We start from the raw sequence: 19559 nt of genomic DNA on the forward strand, positions 1-19559 counted from the left end.
AAAGCGAATCTCGCAACTTGGGCGTTACACAGGTTTACTTCAGCGGGGATGACCGCCTCCGCCCCGTAGGTTAGAGAGAACGACATTTCTCCGGTGGACCTCCTCGGAGTAGTTCGGTATGCCCACAGGACGCTTGGCAACTCCTCGGTCCATCTGTCCTTAGCGCCCTCCAATCTTTTCTTCAGGCCGCTCACGATGGCCTTGTTGGTTGCTTCCGCCTGGCCATTACTCTGCGGATAGGCCGGCGTGGAGTATCGGTTCCAGATACCAAGGCCCTCGCAGAACTCCCGGAACGCTCTGCTGTCGAACTGTAGGCCGTTGTTCGATATTAAGGACTCCGGCACACCGAACCTTGTTATAATGTTCCTCCATACAAATCTCTTAACATCAACGTCTCGGATGTTGGCCAGCGCCTCGGCCTCTGCTCACTTTGTGAAGTAGTCCACCGCCACCAGCACGAACCTTCGGTTGCCCGTTGCTCGGGGAAAAGGCCCGACTATATCCAGCCCCCAGCGAGCGAATGGCCACGGGCTGCAATTTGGGTTCAGGTTCCCAGCCGGTTGGCAGATCATAAGCGCGTGAACCTGACACTGTTCACATCTCTGAGCATACTCGGTGGCTTCCTTCCTCATCTGCGGCCACCAGAAACCTTGGGTCATTGCTCGGTGCACCAGCGAGCGGCCCTTCACTTGGCTACTGCAGACTCCCTCGTGTAGTTTGGCTAACAGTTCCTTAGCTTGGTCGGGGCGTAGGCACTGCAGGTATGGCCCTTCGAATGACCTACGATATAGCTTTCGATCGGCAGATAACCAGTACCGAGTGGCAGTTCACCGTATTCTGGCTGCCACCTTCTCATCTTCCGGGGTTCGATCCTCTGAAAGGAAGTCGATGATCGGATCAATCTAGCATCTCTCGGCTTCAGTGACCTGTACAACCAGTGCCCTGGAGGCAATACTTGGCTCGGGCAACAACTCCACCCTAATCAACCAAGGTACCTCGTTAGCTATTGATGATGCTAGAGTTGCCAAGGAATCGGCGTACCGGTTTTTCCCCCGGGCTATCCGCTCTATCTTGACTGTCTCAAAGTTACCCATCATCTGCTTTGCTAGCCGCAGGTATTCTATCATCCGGGGATCCTTGGCCTCGAAGTTCCCCTGGACTTGACTTACCACGAGGAGGGAGTCCGAATACACCTCCACCTCCATTGCTCCCAGATCCATGACAACCCTTAGTCCTGCAAGCAGAGCTTCGTATTCGGCCTCATTGTTAGAAGCCCTGAAGCTTAACCTGAATGAGTGTTCCAGCTTCAGCTCTTCCGGGGTGATGACCACGATCCCTGCCCCAGCTCCAGCCGTATTGGATACTCCGTCCACAAACACCCTCCATGGCCTGACTTCTACCAAGCCGGTTATGCTCGTAGCTCTCGGTGTGAACTCAGCAATAAAATTCGCCACTGTCCCTTCACCGAGTTCCTCGGCTTGTATCTGATGTCGAAGGAGCCTAGCCGAGTCCCCCACTTGGCTATCCTCCCCGTGAAGTCAGATCTCCTCAACAGTGACTGGAGCGGGTACTCAGTCAAGACGTGGACTGTGTGAGCCTGAAAATAATGGGGCAACTTTCAGGTGGAGTGTACGAGTGCCAGCACTAGCTTTTCCAGTGGCAAGTACTTGGTCTCCGCGTCGACTAGCATTTTGCTGATGTAATAAACCGGGAGCTGTGCACCGTTATCCCTTAGTAGTACGGCGCTCGCTGCATGCTCGGACACGGAGAGGTACATGTATAAGTCTTCTCTCGGCTCGGGGGCTGACAACGTCGGTGCCCGGCCAAGGTAATCCTTCAGATCCTGGAAGGCCCTGTCACATTCCTCATCCCATTGGAACCCCTTCCACTTCTTTAGAAGTTGGTAAAAAGGCCGGCACCGATTAGTGAACTTGGAAATAAACCAGTTGAGGGCGGCCAGCATACCGGTTAGCTTTTGAACCTCTTTCGGGTTGCCCGGCTGTCTGAGACGTTTCACAGCTTCGATTTGATCGGGGCTGACCTCTATCCCCCGTTTAGTAATCAAATAACCCAGGAATCTGCCGGATTCAACCCCGAATGCACACTTATCGGCGTTGAGGCGCAGTCGGTGTCGTCGGAGTATCTCGAACACTTCTTCCAGGTCGCCAATGTGCTGCCTTCTTGCTTGCTCTTTATCACCATGTCGTCAATGTATACTTCCACCGTCCGTCCGACCTTGTCCCTAAACATCCTTGTCATCATTCGTTGATATGTGGCTCCCGCGTTCTTCAAACCGAACGGCATCACAGTATAGTGGTAGTTAGCGTCAGGCATTAAGAATGTCGTCTTCTCCTGGTCCTCGGCAGCCAGGGTAATTTGGTGATAGCCCTGGAAAGCGTCGAGGAAACTCATCCTCGGGTGCCTGTATGTAGCGTCCACCAATTGGTCGATTTTCGGCATCGAAAACGGATCCTTCAGACATGCTCGGTTCAGATTGGTAAAATCAACACAAACCCTCCACTTGCCGCTCTTCCTCTTCACGACCACCGTGTTTAAGAGCCATTCCGGAAAGAATGTTTCCTTTATGGCCTTTGCTTCTCTCAGCCTCCCAACTTCCTGTCTGATGGCGTCCGCGTGCTCCTTAGCAGACCTTCTCGGTCTCTATTTCTTAGGGGGGCACAAAGGATCCACATTCAGCCTGTGAACTATGAACTCGGGGTCGACGCCAGGTACCTCATATGGACTCCATGCAAACTCATCCACGTTTTGTATGAGGAATAACAGTAGCTGCACCCTTTCCCCATCACTCAAGCCTGCCCCTATCTGAAAACTCCTTTCACTTCCTGGCAAGATCTTTACGCTTACTAAATCTTCGGCAGCACTGGTCCTCTCCACCTGGGGGTACTGTAATTGCTATAGGGGCGCCTTCTCGGCTGGTTCCTTCTGCTTAGTTTGTTTGATTGCCGTGGTTACCAAACATTGTTTGGCCGCTTGCTGATCGCCCCTTATCACTGTAATCCCCTCATCAGTTCGAAACTTGACTTTTACGTGCAAGGTGGAGGGCACAGCCCCCATGTTGTGTATCCACGGCCTTCCGAATATTGCCGTGTACGGTGAGAAAGAGGCGATCACTATGAACGTCACCACCACCTCCCGGCCGCCCATGATAACTGGGAGCGAAATCTGCCCCTCTAGAATCACCATGTGCCCGCCGAATCCCATTAAATGTGTATCATACTTGGACAAGTCCCCCTTTTTCAGGCCGAGCCCCCTGTATAAGTCTGGGTACATCACGTCTACGCCACTCCCTTGATCTATCATTATTCTCTTTACTATAAATCCCCTTATTCGAGTCGTGACTATCAGAGCATCGTGGTGGGGATGGGTAGTACCCTCTAGGTCGTCGTCGTCGAACGCGATAGGTTGTCTACTGTACCTCGGCCTCTTCCCCGAGGGTTGTTCGCTCGTGCTTCCTTCTGCTGACACCACAATTAACACCCCCTTAGCTGTGGGTGTTATAACTGCCCTTGGAGCGGCGTGGATGACCTCTATCACTCCCAAAGGGGGAGGGAGAGGGTTTCAACGTAGCTGCTCAGCCTGTCCGGTTTCCTGACTCCCAGTCTCCACTAGAAACTCTTTTAAATGCCCCGCCTTCACCAACTGTTCCAGGTGATCTTTCAACACTCTACACTGCTCGGTGGTGTGCCCTCTATCCCTGTGATAGGAACAATACAAGTTCTGGTTTCTCCTTGACGGGTCGCCTGCCATCCTGTTCGGTCGCCTAAAATATGGCTCATTTTTTATTCTATCAATGATGCGGTGTACAGGCTCCTTGAATGTCACGTTGACCCCCCCAACCGCAGGGCCGGGCTTTTGAATCCTCAAATCCTTCCTGTGTCTGGGGTTGAAGCCGTTGTTCTGAGGATAACTGATTATCGGCTCCTTCCTCTTGGACTGTAGTCGATCGTCCTCTAAGCGCTTATACTTCTCGATACGCCTCATCAACTGCCTCATATCCTTGGGAGGCTTTAAGGTTAACGATTCTCTCAGCCCAGACTCTTTGGGTAGGCCAATCTGAAAGGTGCTAGCCGCGATCTTTTCGTTGCCCCCGCCGATCTCATTGTACAGCTCCTAGTACCGACTGACGTAGTTGTGAAGGGTCTCTCCAGCCCCCATCTTTATTGATAGCAACGCTTCCACGGGCTACGAAACCCGGCTACACGTCATGAACCGTACTCCGAACTCCTGGATCAGTTCCGAGAAACTATGGATCGAGCCCTTCTTCAGCCCGTTGAACCACCTCAATGCAGTGGGCCCGAGGCTCGAGGGGAAAACCTTACACATCAATGCATCGTTATGAGAGTGCAAGGACATCATCTGAATATAGTGACTTACATGTTCCACCGGGTCTGTCCTTCTAGTGTAGAAATTAAACGGTGGCCGCGCGAACTGGCTCGTCATAGGTGCGCTTTCAATATCTCTAGAGAACGGTGACCGGGCAGCTTGGCACAGTGCTCGGCTCATAGTATCCATTGCCACGTTACGTGGTCGCTCCACATCGAGGGAAGTTGATTTGCGGTCCGCACACTCTCGCGAGCGGTCGCGGTGCCTATGAGACCCGAATTGATGAGATCCGGCCTCACGGCGATTCCCCACACTTACTGACCTTTCCCTTCATACTCCATGGTCCTTTCTCCCTCGTTGGCCCCGTGCTTGCAACTCTAAATCCCTAATCGCCCTATGCAGGCGCTCGAGCTCTTGGTCCCTCCGTTCAAGCTCCCGGTCTCTTCTGTCAAGGCGACTGCGGCCTGAGGCGTCAGACATTGTCTGGAGGGTTTGGTACGACCCTTCCCCGGGCCCAGACTCTTCTACTTCCTCGTGCCTTCTATCCTCCTGCCTTTTTTGCCTCCTTTCCTGCCATGTGGACCCCCGCGACGTCCCTCTAGTGCCGCTCTCCGCCTGGCTTCTCTGTCCACTTCCAGACATCCCTACGAGCGTGCCAAGATAGCACCACAGCTGCGTAGGAGATTCCTACAGACGGCGCCAATTGTGTGTCCCAAAATAGGGCTGCTGGGCCTCGAAGGGAATTGGGCTCACAATCTATTTGTATAGTGGGCTTCTGGATTTCCTACCACGGGTGGTGTTGTGCTCGGTAGGCCCGTATAATGGACCCCCTTCCCTTGTTTCTCACTATCTCTCCCCTCTCTTCCACGGGAAAATTGATATCGCTCTCTAGTCTTTTCTCTCTGAAATTGCCAACCACCTTGACTGATTCTTCTTTGTCTATTTATAGCCAAACTTAGTGGAACGATCATGATTATTCTCCTAATGGGTGAAGGGAGGGGTCCAATACAATTACCCCTAAGTGGGGGTTTAGTTGGGAATGGGAGAAAATGAGTGGCATTGGAACTGGCTCCACCGCTGGGTTTGATGCTCGGCAGGGGCATTCCCTAGGTAATGGAAGGGAGGTCCAACACCGTTTCATCTAAGTGGATGTTTGGTGGCGAGAAGGAGAAAATGATAGTGGCGTTGGGACCGACCCCGTAGGTAAGTTTGTGCTCGGCCGGGCACGTCACAGGCTGCTTTGAGCACTCCTAGATCGAACCTCTTGGACGGCACGCGCGTTACTACGTGTGGTCAGTGTGAGGCTTCTGCAAGAGTTAGTCCTTTCGGGCCTTAGGGTGATTGGGCTTGACAGGGGGGTAGGGCCCGTACACCTTCTTTATATGATGATCTGTTAAGACGTTGATAGTATGAGCTTGGAAATAATGCCCCAGCTTCCTGGAAGCCGTAATTAAGGCAAAAGCTAGCTTCTCCATCATCGAGTATCGTCCTTCCGCTCCTCTCATCGCACGGCTTGTGTAATAAACTGGTTTCTGGATTCTCCCTTCTTCTTTGACTAATGCCGAACTTACTGCGTGTGGGGACACCGCCAAATACAAATACAGCTCTTCTCCAAGTACAGATGGACTCAGCAATGGCGCTGTCATGAGGTATGTCTTCAAGTCTTGGAAGGCCTTTTGACACTCGTCCGTCCACTTAAATGCCTTTTTGAGGACTTTAAAGAATGGCAAACACTTGTCAGTAGCTTTCGACACAAACCTGTTAAGGGCGGCAACTCGTCTGGTAAGAGACTGGACTTCTTTGATATTTTTCAGTGGTTTCATATTCAGTATCGCCTGGATTTTATCCGGATTTGCTTCAATTCCTCTGTGCGAAACCATGAACCCCAAAAACTTCCCCGATGAAACTCCGAAAACACGCTTGCTTGGATTTAACTTCATGTTATACCGCCGAAGTGTATCAAAAGTCTCTTGAACGTTGTCCAGATGATTTCCCTCGTATAGGCTCTTTACAAGCATATCATCTACATAAACCTCCACATTTCACCCGATTTGAGAACGAAACATGTGGTTAACCAGTCTTTAGTAAGTTGCCCCTGTGTTCTTCAAATAGAAGGGCATTACTTTGTAGCAAAACAACTCTTGGCTTGTAATGAATGAAGTCTTTTCTTAATCCGCCTCGTCCATCTTTATCTGGTTGTAGCCTGAGAAGGCGTCCATGAAGTTCAGCAACCTGTGACCTGCCGTTGAGTCCATCAGCTGGTCATTGCGTGGTAATGGGTAACTATCCTTAGGGCAAGCTTTGTTTAAGTCAGTAAAGTCTACGCACATCTGCCACTTTCCATTGGCTTTCTTTACCATGACTACGTTCGCCAACCAATCTGGATCTTAAACTTCTCGGATGAACTCCGCAATAATCAACTTCTGGACTTGGTAGCACTCTCTGGTGCCAACTGGTCTCCTTGCACTTGGCCTATTCCGTGTTCGGTTGAGAATTTGATGGACAAGTGGTAGGTAGAGGTTACCACCTTCCAAGTATTTAGAGTCGATCTTCCAATAATAGCATTATATGATAATGCACAATCAACAACATGGAAATTTACCTCTTTGGTTATCTGTCGTGAATACGCTCCAACCACCACTGGTAATGTGATGGTGCCCACTGGTTGCACTTTCATTCCTCCGAATTCCACCAACGGCGAATTCATTGGTCAAAGCTGATTTCGTCCTAGCCTAATTTGCTGGAAGGCGGGATAATACAAAATATCCGCAGAACTGCCATTGTCTATCAGCACCCTCCTGGTCATGTAGTCAGCAATGAGTAGGGTGATGACTATCGCGTCATCGTGTGGGTGGTGAAGTCGTCCCGCGTCCTCGTCTGTAAATGTAATGGCCTGCTCATCTGCTTCCCTCGTCCTGGGAGGTCGTCTAGATAGCTGGACATTCTGTACCACTTTTAGGTATGTCTTCCTCGACTTGGATGACTGCACTGTTGAGGTTCCTCCGATAATTACTCTTATCTCTCCTAGTGAGGGTCGTAATGACTCCTCCACCTTAGCCTTCAGTTTCTCATCTCTCTAGTCTCGTCCAAGGAAATTCCTTAACTTTCCTTGTCTAATGAGATTCTCTATCTGCTGCTTCAAATCAAAGCACTCGTCTGTGTCATGCCCGTGGTCTTTATGAAAGCGGCAATACTTGTTCCTATTGCGCTTGTTAGGATCTCCTTTCATCTTATCTGGCCATTTCAAGGACGGATCATCCTTGATCTGCATAAGAACCTACTCTAGCGGCATACTCAGGGGTGTGTATTGCTGACTTCTTGTTGAGGAACTTACCTTCTTACCATCCTTGTCTTTTCTCTTATCTACACGAGCCTTCTTTGGACGAGGGCCCTGATCTGAGTAACGCTGGTGGCCTACTTCCGATCGCTCTGCTCTCTTTCTCTTCTTGGCTATGATAGCGTCCTCAGCATTCATGAAATCTAGGGCCGAATGGACGAGTTCGGCCATAGTCTGTGGTTCTTGCTCGTAGAGCTTATGGATGAACAAGTCAGAATTGATCCCATTATGGAAAGCGGCCAATAACAACTTGTCATCCATTTCGTCTACCGTCAAGGCTTCCCTATTATACCGGGTAATGAAGGACCACAAACTCTCATTTTTCCCTTACTCTATAGTTAGCAAACTAGAAGAGGAACGCTTGTGGCGTTGTCCTCCAATGAAATTATTGACAAACAACTTACTCAACTCTTCAAATGATCCCACTGAGTTTGGGGGTATTTTGCTGAACCACACCCGCACTGGTCCTTTAAGTGTGGTAGGGAAAGCTCTGCACATAATCTCGTCCGGGACCCCTTGAAGGTGCATGGTCATCTTGAAAGTAGCAATGTGATCACACGGGTCACGATTTCCATCATACGAATCCAAGGAAGACATTTTGAATTTCGGAGGTAGGGGGTGACTGTTGATGGAAGTCGTGAAAGGGGAATCCGTTCGGTAAACTAAATCATCCACTGGGTTCGCCTGCCTCATGTTCTCGTTCATCTCATCCATGGCTTTTCTCATCTGGTCCATCTCCCTTTCCAAGTGTGGCACCCTTCTTGAAGCAGTACCCCTTGTCTGATTTTCAGACTCAACATTTTCTCCTCCACCCTCTTGGCCCTGGGCTCGTCCTTCCGTGTGCCTATCGTGGCGCTGCCTCTTCAGGTTGATCTCCCTGTTCAACTCCTGATTCTGACGGGTCAATTCTGCCATAGCGGCAGCCATGGATTGTATATATTGAACAGAAGGCGGTTGCATGACAGGCGCTGACTAGAGATCGTGGAGGGGATTACTAGAAGCATTCCTACTCTCCTAGTGACCTGGGCTGGTAGCCCTTGATCTTGTTCGAACCATTCAGCCTTTTGTCTAGGAAAGACTAATCGTTGAAAACAGAACAGATAATCAAACGAAAAGAACAGAAACTTTTCTCACAAACGGCGCCAACTAATGATGTGAAGAAAATCAGTAGGCTGGATGCTTCAGACTTGAATAATCTACTTGCTCTCTCGATGGCCTGAAAAAGAAAGAAAAGCGATCAAAGGTGACCAGGGTCACCGGCCAAGAACCCTCTGATGGCAAAGTTAGTTTTCTCTCTATATTTTTGGAGTTCCAACTCTTTTGGAGAAGTAAAAAAAAAAAAAATGTACCTTTGTTTTGTCTGAATGAATGTATATATAGTGTCCTATGAACAGTTATCAAACTTGTAACCTCCCCTGGATTTGAGGAGGTGTGAGGGTTCAGAGATAACTTCCACAATTGTTTGGGAGTTACAAACTTCTCACCTAACTGTTATTGAAAGTTATGCGTGTAATAAGGAGTTGTACTACACGCTCAGGAATTTTCCCAAGTGTCCGGGGTTCTTCCAGGGGTCCTCGTCCTGAGGACTTCCTGCTGAGCGTATCTCGCATTTTAAAGGGGGTCCTTCCTTTATGGACAACCTTTTCTATGGACGAGGTTCATGATGACCCTGGACGACATGGCGGGGTTCTTGTGAAATTTGACCACGCATAACCTCATCCAAACATCTTTCTATATGGACGAGGTTCTTGGACGAGGTTCTTACAGCCTTCGATTGCTTGGTCTTGCCCTGGACGACCCCCATGGACGATTATTGGAGTTGTATTTTTTATACCCCATCAAATGTCAAGTTAGAAATTTGGCAAGACGCCCTAGAATCTAAAGGTTTTGAATTAAGTATAATTAAATAGAGTACATTGAATGTAAGTTTAGTCAAAGTAGAAATAGAGATGAATGGGTGGTAACTCGATGGCCAAGAGATACTAAAGAGCGAGAGTTTTCAATATCTTAGATCAATAATTTATAAAGATTGAGAGATTGAAGAAGATGTGAATCATAGGATAAGACACCAATCGGTTTTTGGTATGGGTATTAAATGGGTGAGTTTGGGTGGGCATAATTGGGTTGGGTACATGAAACCCATTTACCCATTTATTGCCCATTTAACCAATTACTTCTAACCTAAACCCAACCCAATTATTATGGGTAAACCCCAACTCACCCAATTACCCAATAACCAAATTACCAAAATGCCACTATAACTTGAAAATGACCAAAGTACTCATATAATCCTTTAAACTTACCAAAATACCCCCTAAACTTAAAAATAACCAAAATACTCCCGAAAAAAAATGACCAAAAATATTCCCGAAACCTAAAAATTGACCAAAATACTCTTGAAACCTAAAAATGACTAAAATATCCCCATAACTAAAAAAAAGACCAAAATACCCCCGAAACCTAAAAATTATCAAAATACCCCCTAAACCTAAAAAAATGACTAAAATACCCATGAAACCTAAAAAAATTACCAAAATAACCCCGAAATATAAAAATTGACTAAAATACCTGCTAAACCTAAAAATTGATCAAAATACTCCTGAAATCTAAAAAATAACCAAAATACCCCCAAAACATTAAAATGACTGAAATATCCCTGAAACCTAAAAATTGACCAAAATACCTCTGAAAACTAAAAACTGATAAAAAAAAATACTCTTGAAACCTAAAAAATAACCAAAATACCCCCTAAACCTACAAAAATGACTAAAATACCCCCCTAAACCTAAAAAATGACAAAAATACCCTGAAACATAAAAATGACTGAAATATCCCTAAAACCTAAAAATTGAACGAAATACCCCCGAAATATAAAAGGACCGAAATATCCCGAAACCTAAAAAATGACCAAAATACCCTTTAAAACTAAAAAATGACTGAAATACCCCAAAAACTAAAAAAAATGACCAAAATACCGTCGAAGCCTTAAAATTACCAAAATACCCCCCTAAACCTAAAAATTGACAAAAATACCCCTGAAATGTAAAATTGACCAAAATACCCCCCGAAACCTTAAAACTAACCAAAATACCCCTAAAATCTAAAAAATAACCAAAATACCCCCGAAACATAAAAATTGACTAAAATATCTGCTAAACCTAAAATTGATCGAAATATTTTTGAAACCTAAAAATGACCAAAATACCCACAAACCTAAAAAAACTTATCAAAATACTCCTTAAACCTAAAAATGACCAAAATACCCCCTAAACCTAAGAAAATGACTAAAATACCCTTTGAAACCTAAAAAAGACCAAAACACCCCCAAAACCTAAAAATTAACCAAAATACCACCTAAACCTAAAAAAATGAATGAAATACTCTCGAAACCTAAAAATGAACAAAATACCCCTGAAACCTAAAAATGACCAAAATACCCTCTAAACCTAAAAAAATGACCAAAAATCCCTAAAACTTAAAATATGACCAAAATACCCTTAAACCTATAAAATGATGAAAATACCCCTAAACCTTTAAAGGGACCCAAATAAACCCAAAACCTCTAAAATGACCACAAAATAACTCGAAACCTCTAAAATTACCAAAAATACCCTGAAACCTCTAAAATGATCAAGATAACTCTAAACCTATAAAACGACCAAAATACCCCTCAAAATATCTTAGATGACTAAAATACCACTAATCCTATAAGATGAACAAAATACACTCGAAGATTCTAAAATTACCAAAATAGGAGTTTGGGGTATTTTGGATGTTTCGAGGGTATTTTCGTTAAATTAAAGGTTTTAAGAGTATTTTAGTCATTTTGTTGGTTTCTGGGGAATGTCACTAATTTTTTAGGTTTTAGGTTTTCAATGGTATTTTTGTCATTTTATAGGTTTAAGGGTTATTTTGGTCATTTTTTAGGTTTAGGGTGTGATGATGCGAAGAAAATCAGTAGGCTAGATGCTTCAGATTTCAAAGGTCTAGTGACTGTCTTGATGATCAGAAAAAGAAAGAACGACGATCAAAGGTGACCGGGGTTGCCGGCCAAGAACCTTCCGATGCCAAAGTTAGTTTTCTCTCTTAAATTTTGGAGTTCCAACTTTTCAGGAATTGTAAAAATGTCCCTTTGTCTTGTCTGAATGGCCGTTTATATAGTATGCTTCAGAAACAATTATTAGATTCACAACTTACCCTGTATTTTAGGAGATCAGAGGGTTAAGGGCAACTTCCACAACCGCCACGGGAGTTATATTCCATCATTCTGTAATTGCTGTTGACGGTTAAACTCCTGATTGGAAGGCATAGTGGTGAACCCAGGTATTACTCGGGCCTTGGAACCATAACCCATGGTCACTTGAGTAAGGGAATTAATACTTGGAATTTTCCCAAGTATTGTGGGTCGTCCATGTGCTTTCCTATGGACGACCCTTGACATGGACGACCATGGACGGTCTAGAGTTAATCGTTTTTCACAACTCCTTATCAGGGTGTATTTTATCGTCTTACATGTTTAAGGGGCACTTTTTTCATTTTATAAGTTTCGGGGTATTTTGGTCATTTTTAAATTTTCAGGGATATTTTTGGTCATTTTATTGGTTTAGGGGTTATTTTGGTCATATTTAGGTTTCGGGGGTATTTTGGTTAATTTTTAGGTTTCAAGGGTATTTCGATCATTTTTTTGGTTTAGGTGGGGTATTTTGGTCAATTTTTAGGTTTAAGGGGTAATTTGGTAATTTTTAAGTTTATGGGGTATCTCAGTCATTTTTTAGATTTAGGGGGGGATATTTTGGTAATTTTTAGGTTTAGAGGGTATTTTGGTCATTTTTTAGGTTTAACAGGTATTTTGGTTAATCTTTAGGTTTTAGGGTTTTTTTTTGGTGATTTTTAGGTTTCGGGGGCATTTCATTCATTCTTTAGATTCAGGTAGTATTTTAGTTTAAGGGAATTTTAGTTATTTTTTAGGTTTAGGGGTATTTTGGCCAATTTTTAGGTTTTGGGGGTATTTCGGTCAGTTTTTATGTTTCGGGGGTATTTTGGTATTTTTTAGGTTTAGGGGGGTATTTTGGTCTTTTTCTAGGTTTTAGGTGTATTTTTGTCATTTTTAGGTTTAGGTGGGTATTTTGGTCAATTTTTAGGATTCAATATTTTGGTCATTTTTTAGGTTTAGGGGTATTTTGGTCAAATTTTAGGTTTTGGAGGTATTTCAGTAATTTTTTAGGTTTCGGGGGGTATTTTGGTAATTTTTAGGTTTACGGAGTATTTTGATTTTTTTTTAGGTTTTAGGGGTATTTTGGTCATTTTTAGTGGTTTTTGGGTATTTTAGAGTTGGATGATTTGTAGAAATGATACTTAGATCATAATATATATATATATATATATATATATATATATATATATATATATATATATATATATATATATATATAAAACTGAAGTTTCTGAAGCTCCCACAATTTTTCACGTCACCACTATTTTCTTTTTATTTTAGGTTTTATATCTTATATATTTAGTTTTATGGTTAAATTTTTGTGATAATTTCCAAATTCAGTTTGTATGCTTTGCATTACGCTTTATTAAAAAAAAAAAAAAAATTGAATTATTGGTTTCGGGATTTGGATTACTAACAGCTTTAGTAAAGTTAAAGTTTAAAACAAAGTTGAATTGTTAATTGGTAACTTTTAAATTATACAAAATTGCTTTTCTTAAATGTTTAGTTTTTTAAAACCTTGAATTGATAAGACAAATGAGCAATGGGGGAAGGAAAAGAGAAGATAGATAATGAGGGCATCACAATTCAACGCATGATTGCCAAAGTTAGCACATTGCATTACTATTTGAATTAGGGTGGTTTAAGAATTATAAATTACTTATTTGTTTTTTTTATGATATATATGATCAATTTTTCATTTTTACTCAATAAATTATCTTTTGCCTTTCAACTAGTATTTTTTATTCTTTTTTTACATTTAGATATTTCAAAATCTATTCTTTCCAAATTTCTCTCATTTGTGTGCGTAATGAGGGTTTGTTTTATTTATTGGCTTAAAAGTGTTCAAAGGATTTTTTTATTTTATTTTTATAATAATTCTACTATAGCTATTTAAGTCAGATGACTAAAGCAACCCTTACTTAATATTCGATACATTTATTTGTCTTTACTCTCTAACAAAGTCATTTTATTCATCTGAAGGTTGAGACTATATATAACATTATTGGTGTTGGAGTTATCACTATTGGTCTTTGTACTTTTTTTTTCTCTCCTAAGTTGTAACTTTAGAAGTGAATTTTACAACTTTTGTTCGACTCTTCCAGGTTAGCGACTAGTTGAGTTTAATTGGGTACCCAGTTAAAGCCTAATAAACATTAATATTAATTGGGTGGGTTTGGTACTTGTTTAAGTGAGTGAGTTTGAATTGATTTTGCGGCCTCTAGTTTTTGGTGTTACTAGGGATTGAATCTAAAATATTTTATTCAATTATCAAAAAATTTGGTAATGAGCTAACTGCATATAGTTGGGTTGAACATTTTGTTGACCCAAACTCGCTTCAACCCAAAACAAAAACCAAATTAAACCCCCAATGATCTCTGCAGTCTGCATCACCATTTACCACAATACCACCGGTACACCCCCCAAGGCCAGACCGGCCACCCTCCAGCGAGTTCAACTGTGATAGGATCTAGAGACCCTCAAGGTTCGGCACCCATACAATAATTAAGGTAACCTCCAAATTTCCTCAATCTAAATGCTTCATTCATGTTTATACGCAGTTTCAAGTTTGTGACTTAAAAAAAAAAAATTGATGGGTATGTTATACTAAATTTTTTTATTTGCTATGTTGTTGAGTTATTTGGTTTTAGAATGATGTACACGGCGATTGATAATTTCTACTTAACCGATGAGCAACTAAAGAACTCACCTTCTAGGAAAGATGGCATTGACGAAGCAACTGAAACTACCTTACGAATCTATGGCTGTGATCTTATCCAAAAAAGTAGCATCTTGCTTAAACTGTATCCTGTTTTTTTGATTTCTTTATATGTTGGGTTTATGAAAGTGTTTACTTTTCTTAATATTGTTGGTTCATATGTTACCTTAATCTTTGTACTTATAGACCTCAGGTTGTGGCGACCGGGTAGGTTCTATTCCATCGTTTCTATTGCAAGAAATCGTTTGCCTGCTTCAATGTTAAGGTTAAGTTTTGTCTCTTATCATTCTCTCTTTACATAGAGAATAAATGTAGGAAAGAAAAGGGGTTCTTTGAAATGTATCCATGATGTTCTAGTTGTTAGAATTATGGTTAAATTCACCATTTCCTAGTAGTTGAAGTTTTTGGGACAATTGGTGATTTATCAGGGTATCAATGAAGATGGTCATGAGTTTGAACCCTACCTTCACTCCACTTCTCATTAAAAATGTTAAAAATCCCATGTATGGGGCCTCACTTCTTAAGGGAGAGTTTGAGATTATACATGAGGGGGTGTTAGAATTATGGTTAGATGATTAAATACATCGTTTTCTATTAGTTTAAGCTTTTGGGATAATTGATAATTTAGCACTAGTTTTGTATTGGTAATTCACCTCTACCAAGTCCAACAGTTGCCTTGAGCTTCATTGAATTAAGGTCCTTGTTTTCCAGAATGTATTTTTATTCTTACATTTTCTTGGCAACAAATGAATAAATAGTTGTGTTACTAACTTGGATATATTAATTTTTTGGGATATGATAATTTTTTGCAGAAAGTTGCTGCGAGCTGCGTGTGGCTTGCATCAAAGCTCGAGGAAAGCCCAATGAAAGCAAGACAAGTCCTTATTGTTTTCCACAGAATGGAATGTAGGATGGAGAACTTACCTGTAGAGCATTGGAGATTGGTTCGCAGGTTAAGCACCCACCTTCTTTTCCATGGAATTACTTTATTTATTTATTTATTTATTTTTTTATCATTTTCTTCTTTGGCACAAGAGTTGAATTTTTCATTACTTGTTCTTCTTTTTCTTTTTGGCAACCACCAAGTATAATGGCTTTATCTGAATCGGTGGTTAATTTTAGCACTTCAGTTGTCTTTGCACTTATATAGTCCTATTTTTCTCCAAAAAAAAAGCAGTAAATTCTCATGGTTTCCTTGTTTTTCCTATTTCTTTTCTAACAGAAGTATCATGACCTCAAGACTGTCTTGAGCAGAACAGAAAGACATATATTGAAAGAGATGGGATTTGTTTGTGATGTTGAACATCCTCATAAATTCATATCTAACTACCTTGCCATTCTTGAAACACCTACAGAACTGAGGCAGGAAGTTTGCAATCTAGCAAATGATAGGTACTTTTTGCAAATTAACTACTCATGGACAAAAGTTATGCACTCTCTTTTCTTATTATTTGGTTATACATTTAACAAGGAAACTTTGCATCTAAAATTTGTATTCTTCAGTTAAGTCTTACTTATAAAAAATTGTGTCATTTCATTCACATATGTATATGGATAGTATTCATAACTATCAACAAAAAAAGTAGAAGACAGTATTCATAGATGTCTTTAGTATCATACAGAATCTACATTGTATAGTATTATATTATTGTAGGAAGTGTTCATAATTCGACTAGTATGTTTGAGTGTACACTAAATACTCTTTGGACAATGTATAGTGCTTTTATTTTTGGTGGGCTACATAAATCCTTCTCCAATCAGCCTTATTTAGGGCCATATTCTGTTTTTTTTTTTTATGATTATGCTTTTCTTGCTTTTTAGACCCATATTATATTTAGGCCTCTTTTTAATGCCTTTAGCTCCTTGAATCTATAAATTGCCTTTTTTTTTATGTTGCCCTGGCCATGCATATAATTTGATGCAGAAGACATCTTGACAGTTATTTGTTTAGTTGGTAGTCACATGTAGTATGTAAAACACAATTGCATTCTTCTATGCTTCAGAATAATGGGTCAAACTCCAAAGCACCCAATTTTTTTTGTCGTGATTTGTGTCTGCTGATTGTTGCAGTTGTTCCGTGTCTTTCACTGTGGCTTACACTTCCATTAGTAATCTGTCTTGTTGTTTAATTTTATTTTAACATTCAAATTTGAGCAGTTTGCGCTCAACTTTGTGTGTTCGATACAAGAGTGAGGTTGTGGCTTGTGGGGTTGTCTATGCTGCTGCTCGTCGGTTCCAAGTACCCCTTCCCTGGAATCCACCATGGTGGAAGGTATTTGATGCAGACAAGTCTGGGATTGATGAAGTATGCATAGTTCTGGCTGAGCTGTACAGCCTCCCCAAGGCAAAATATATCCCTGTCTGTAAGGATGGAGACTCTTCTACGTTTTCTAACCAGATGAGGGATTCACAATCTTAGCCAGTTCTGAAGGTACTTCTATTTTATTCATGTACAATTTTAAGTTTCATTGGAAACATAAAGCCTCTGCTAATACCCTTTCTGCAGTGTTCGCAATTGCCAATTCCTCAGCAAGTATTGCATTATGTTTGTTAAATGCTGCTGCCCTTTTTCCAGAGATTCTTGCTATAGAGGTGGGTTGTTGGACCACCCAAATTTTGGTGATGGAACAGCAGCACTTGAATGCTCTGTTTAGAGAAAGGATGGCAATTGTGGGGACTGCAGAAAATTTGGTCAACCTCATAATGCCACATATTTAAAATATGATCTCCCCTAGCAGAGTTGAATCACATTAGCTTGGTGGAATTTTTATTTTATTGCAGTTCTATAAGAACTTCTGCTGACTAGGGAGAGTTGAATCACTTTAGCATGGTGGGATTTTTATTTCATTGCTGATCAATAGGAAATTCCTCAGACTAGCCCTACAGCTAATATCAAGTCAGCTTCAGCCTCTGTTAACACTGAATCTGGTGGATCCGAGGATGTATTGGTGAAAGCACCCCTTGACAAGCTGAAGGAGTCTAAGAAAAGTGATGATGAATTAAAGAGCATGTCTGTTGAGGGAGAGGCCAGAGAAGAGGCCCTGCCAAAATCAAATTCTGACTACAGAACAGACACAAGTAGGGAAAGAAACAGGGAGAGAGAGGAGAGGGAAAGGGACAGAGAGAAGGAGGGCAGAATAAAGGCCTGGGATTGTGATAGGAGCAGGGATTTTGACCATGTATGTGATCAAGAGGAAACAGAGAGGGACAGAGATAGAGTTAGGGATTGGTGTCACCGTTCCAAGGATAGAGGAAAAGATTTAGGTATGTTTACAACGAATTTTGTTCACAAGCCTGATGCTATTGTTAATATTTGTTTTTAGGGGCGTAGCTAGGATTTTTTGTTTGAGGGGGGCCGAATTGTGGTACTAATATATTAGTCAAGATAAACTCCTACACACATGTATGTGTATAGATATATAAACTTTAATGCTAGAGTAAGTCATAATTCATAAATAATTGTATACAACATTATCAACTTTGATGTATATAACTCTAATGAGAAAAGTTGTCTACTCTGAATGTTTGATATTAGACTTGTAGAAAAATATCAACAAAAAGAACTCAGTATCTCCTATAAAAAATTTATGCTCAATGACAATCTTTCATAGAATAAATTTAATCTTTTACCATCTCCATAGTGAAATTTGTAAAATTTTCATTTTCAATAAGAATTACAAAAATTGTCTACCAAAGCGAATAAAAGAATTCAATGTAATCACTTAAGTCTTCAAAGACATGGATGATAGAAAAATTTAATTGATACAAGTGCAAATTTTACATTAAAAAAATGAAACAAAGAAAATGAAAATTACCTTGTCTCTATAATTAATAGACCAACTGACAAATTCCTTCATTTTTCCAAGAGCACTGTTGGACTAACTCAACTATTTGCAGGTGCCAACTCCTATTTTATAGGCTAAATCTTTAAAGTTTTTGATAATTATATTTACTATAAAAGAAATTTTAAAAATTTTGGAGGGGCCAACCACAGATGTAGCTACGTCCCTGTTTGTTTTATGGGTGTGCCGTGGTGTGATCTTCTTTTCTAATTGTTCTCTGATTATCTAGCGATATGATCTTTCTCTTGTTATTGTGAATGCCCAGGACATTCAGAGAAATCAAGACATCCCTCATCACGAGGTATACATTTTGTTTTCCTTTGGTATTGCATAATCAATATGGTTTCTTGTTTAACCGTAGTTCTGTTATCTGAACCTCTTTATTTTCAGATCGTGACTACCACAGTTCCTCTTATTCTTCAAGGGGGAAGGATTGCATAGACATCAATCTTATACTTAAATCGTCTCTCTACAGACAAGAACTTTTTTGACTTGAATTGTACAACCTTAATTTTGATGACTGATCTGTGGGCTATTCCCAATGGTTGATCTGGATCTTGTACTCAGCCCTCAGTAATGTAGACAGAATTCTCTTATAGGGCTTTGCTCATCTCCTGGCTGCCTGAAATAGCTTGCTGCGTTATTGTATTATGTTGTAGGAGCTTGCCTCTTCACAGGACATGTGGCAACTGGTAGCAGGTACTGCTTAGTAGGTGCTAGCCTTGGGGGGTCTGTCTTTGAATGCTTTACATCTGTGAATCCATGTTATCTTTGTCATGTTTACATCCCTAGAAATACATGCTGGATGATGGACCGTGCGTTGCTGCTATGTGAACAACTTAAAGTGGCTATGAACATCAGACTACATGATAATGTGAAAACTTCCTCATCCCATTTTTCCACACCAATGCTACTTGTTTTAGAGATTTTTTGGGCGGAGTTCTATTAGTTGTGTATGCTGAATGGTGTTTATTATATAGTAATCAGTAAGAGTTATGTTATAGCAGTCAAACATATTTTCATTTCATTGCTATCTTATTGTAGAGTTCTGAATCCATCCCTTGATTAGATGTTATACGTATCTGAGCTATACTTCCAAATCTT

At 41.5% G+C, this 19559-nt stretch overlaps 1 protein-coding gene and 1 pseudogene across 1 annotated transcript; one reads left to right on the forward strand and one right to left on the reverse strand.

Moving 5' to 3' along the window:
• Positions 1-902: 902 nt before the first annotated feature.
• On the reverse strand, positions 903-1963 carry LOC142608959 (uncharacterized). The gene is made up of 2 exons (XM_075780609.1): positions 1634-1963; positions 903-1526 (listed from the first exon to the last, which is right to left on the reverse strand). The coding sequence occupies exons 1-2, from the start codon at positions 1961-1963 to the stop codon at positions 903-905; spliced, it is 954 nt and encodes a 317-aa protein (XP_075636724.1).
• Positions 1964-14156: 12193 nt separating this feature from the next.
• LOC142609444 (cyclin-L1-1-like) lies at positions 14157-19467 on the forward strand (annotated as a pseudogene).
• Positions 19468-19559: the final 92 nt, after the last annotated feature.

The sequence above is a fragment of the Castanea sativa genome, chromosome 9, assembly GCF_040712315.1.
Source record: "Castanea sativa cultivar Marrone di Chiusa Pesio chromosome 9, ASM4071231v1".
Taxonomy (NCBI): domain Eukaryota; kingdom Viridiplantae; phylum Streptophyta; class Magnoliopsida; order Fagales; family Fagaceae; genus Castanea; species Castanea sativa.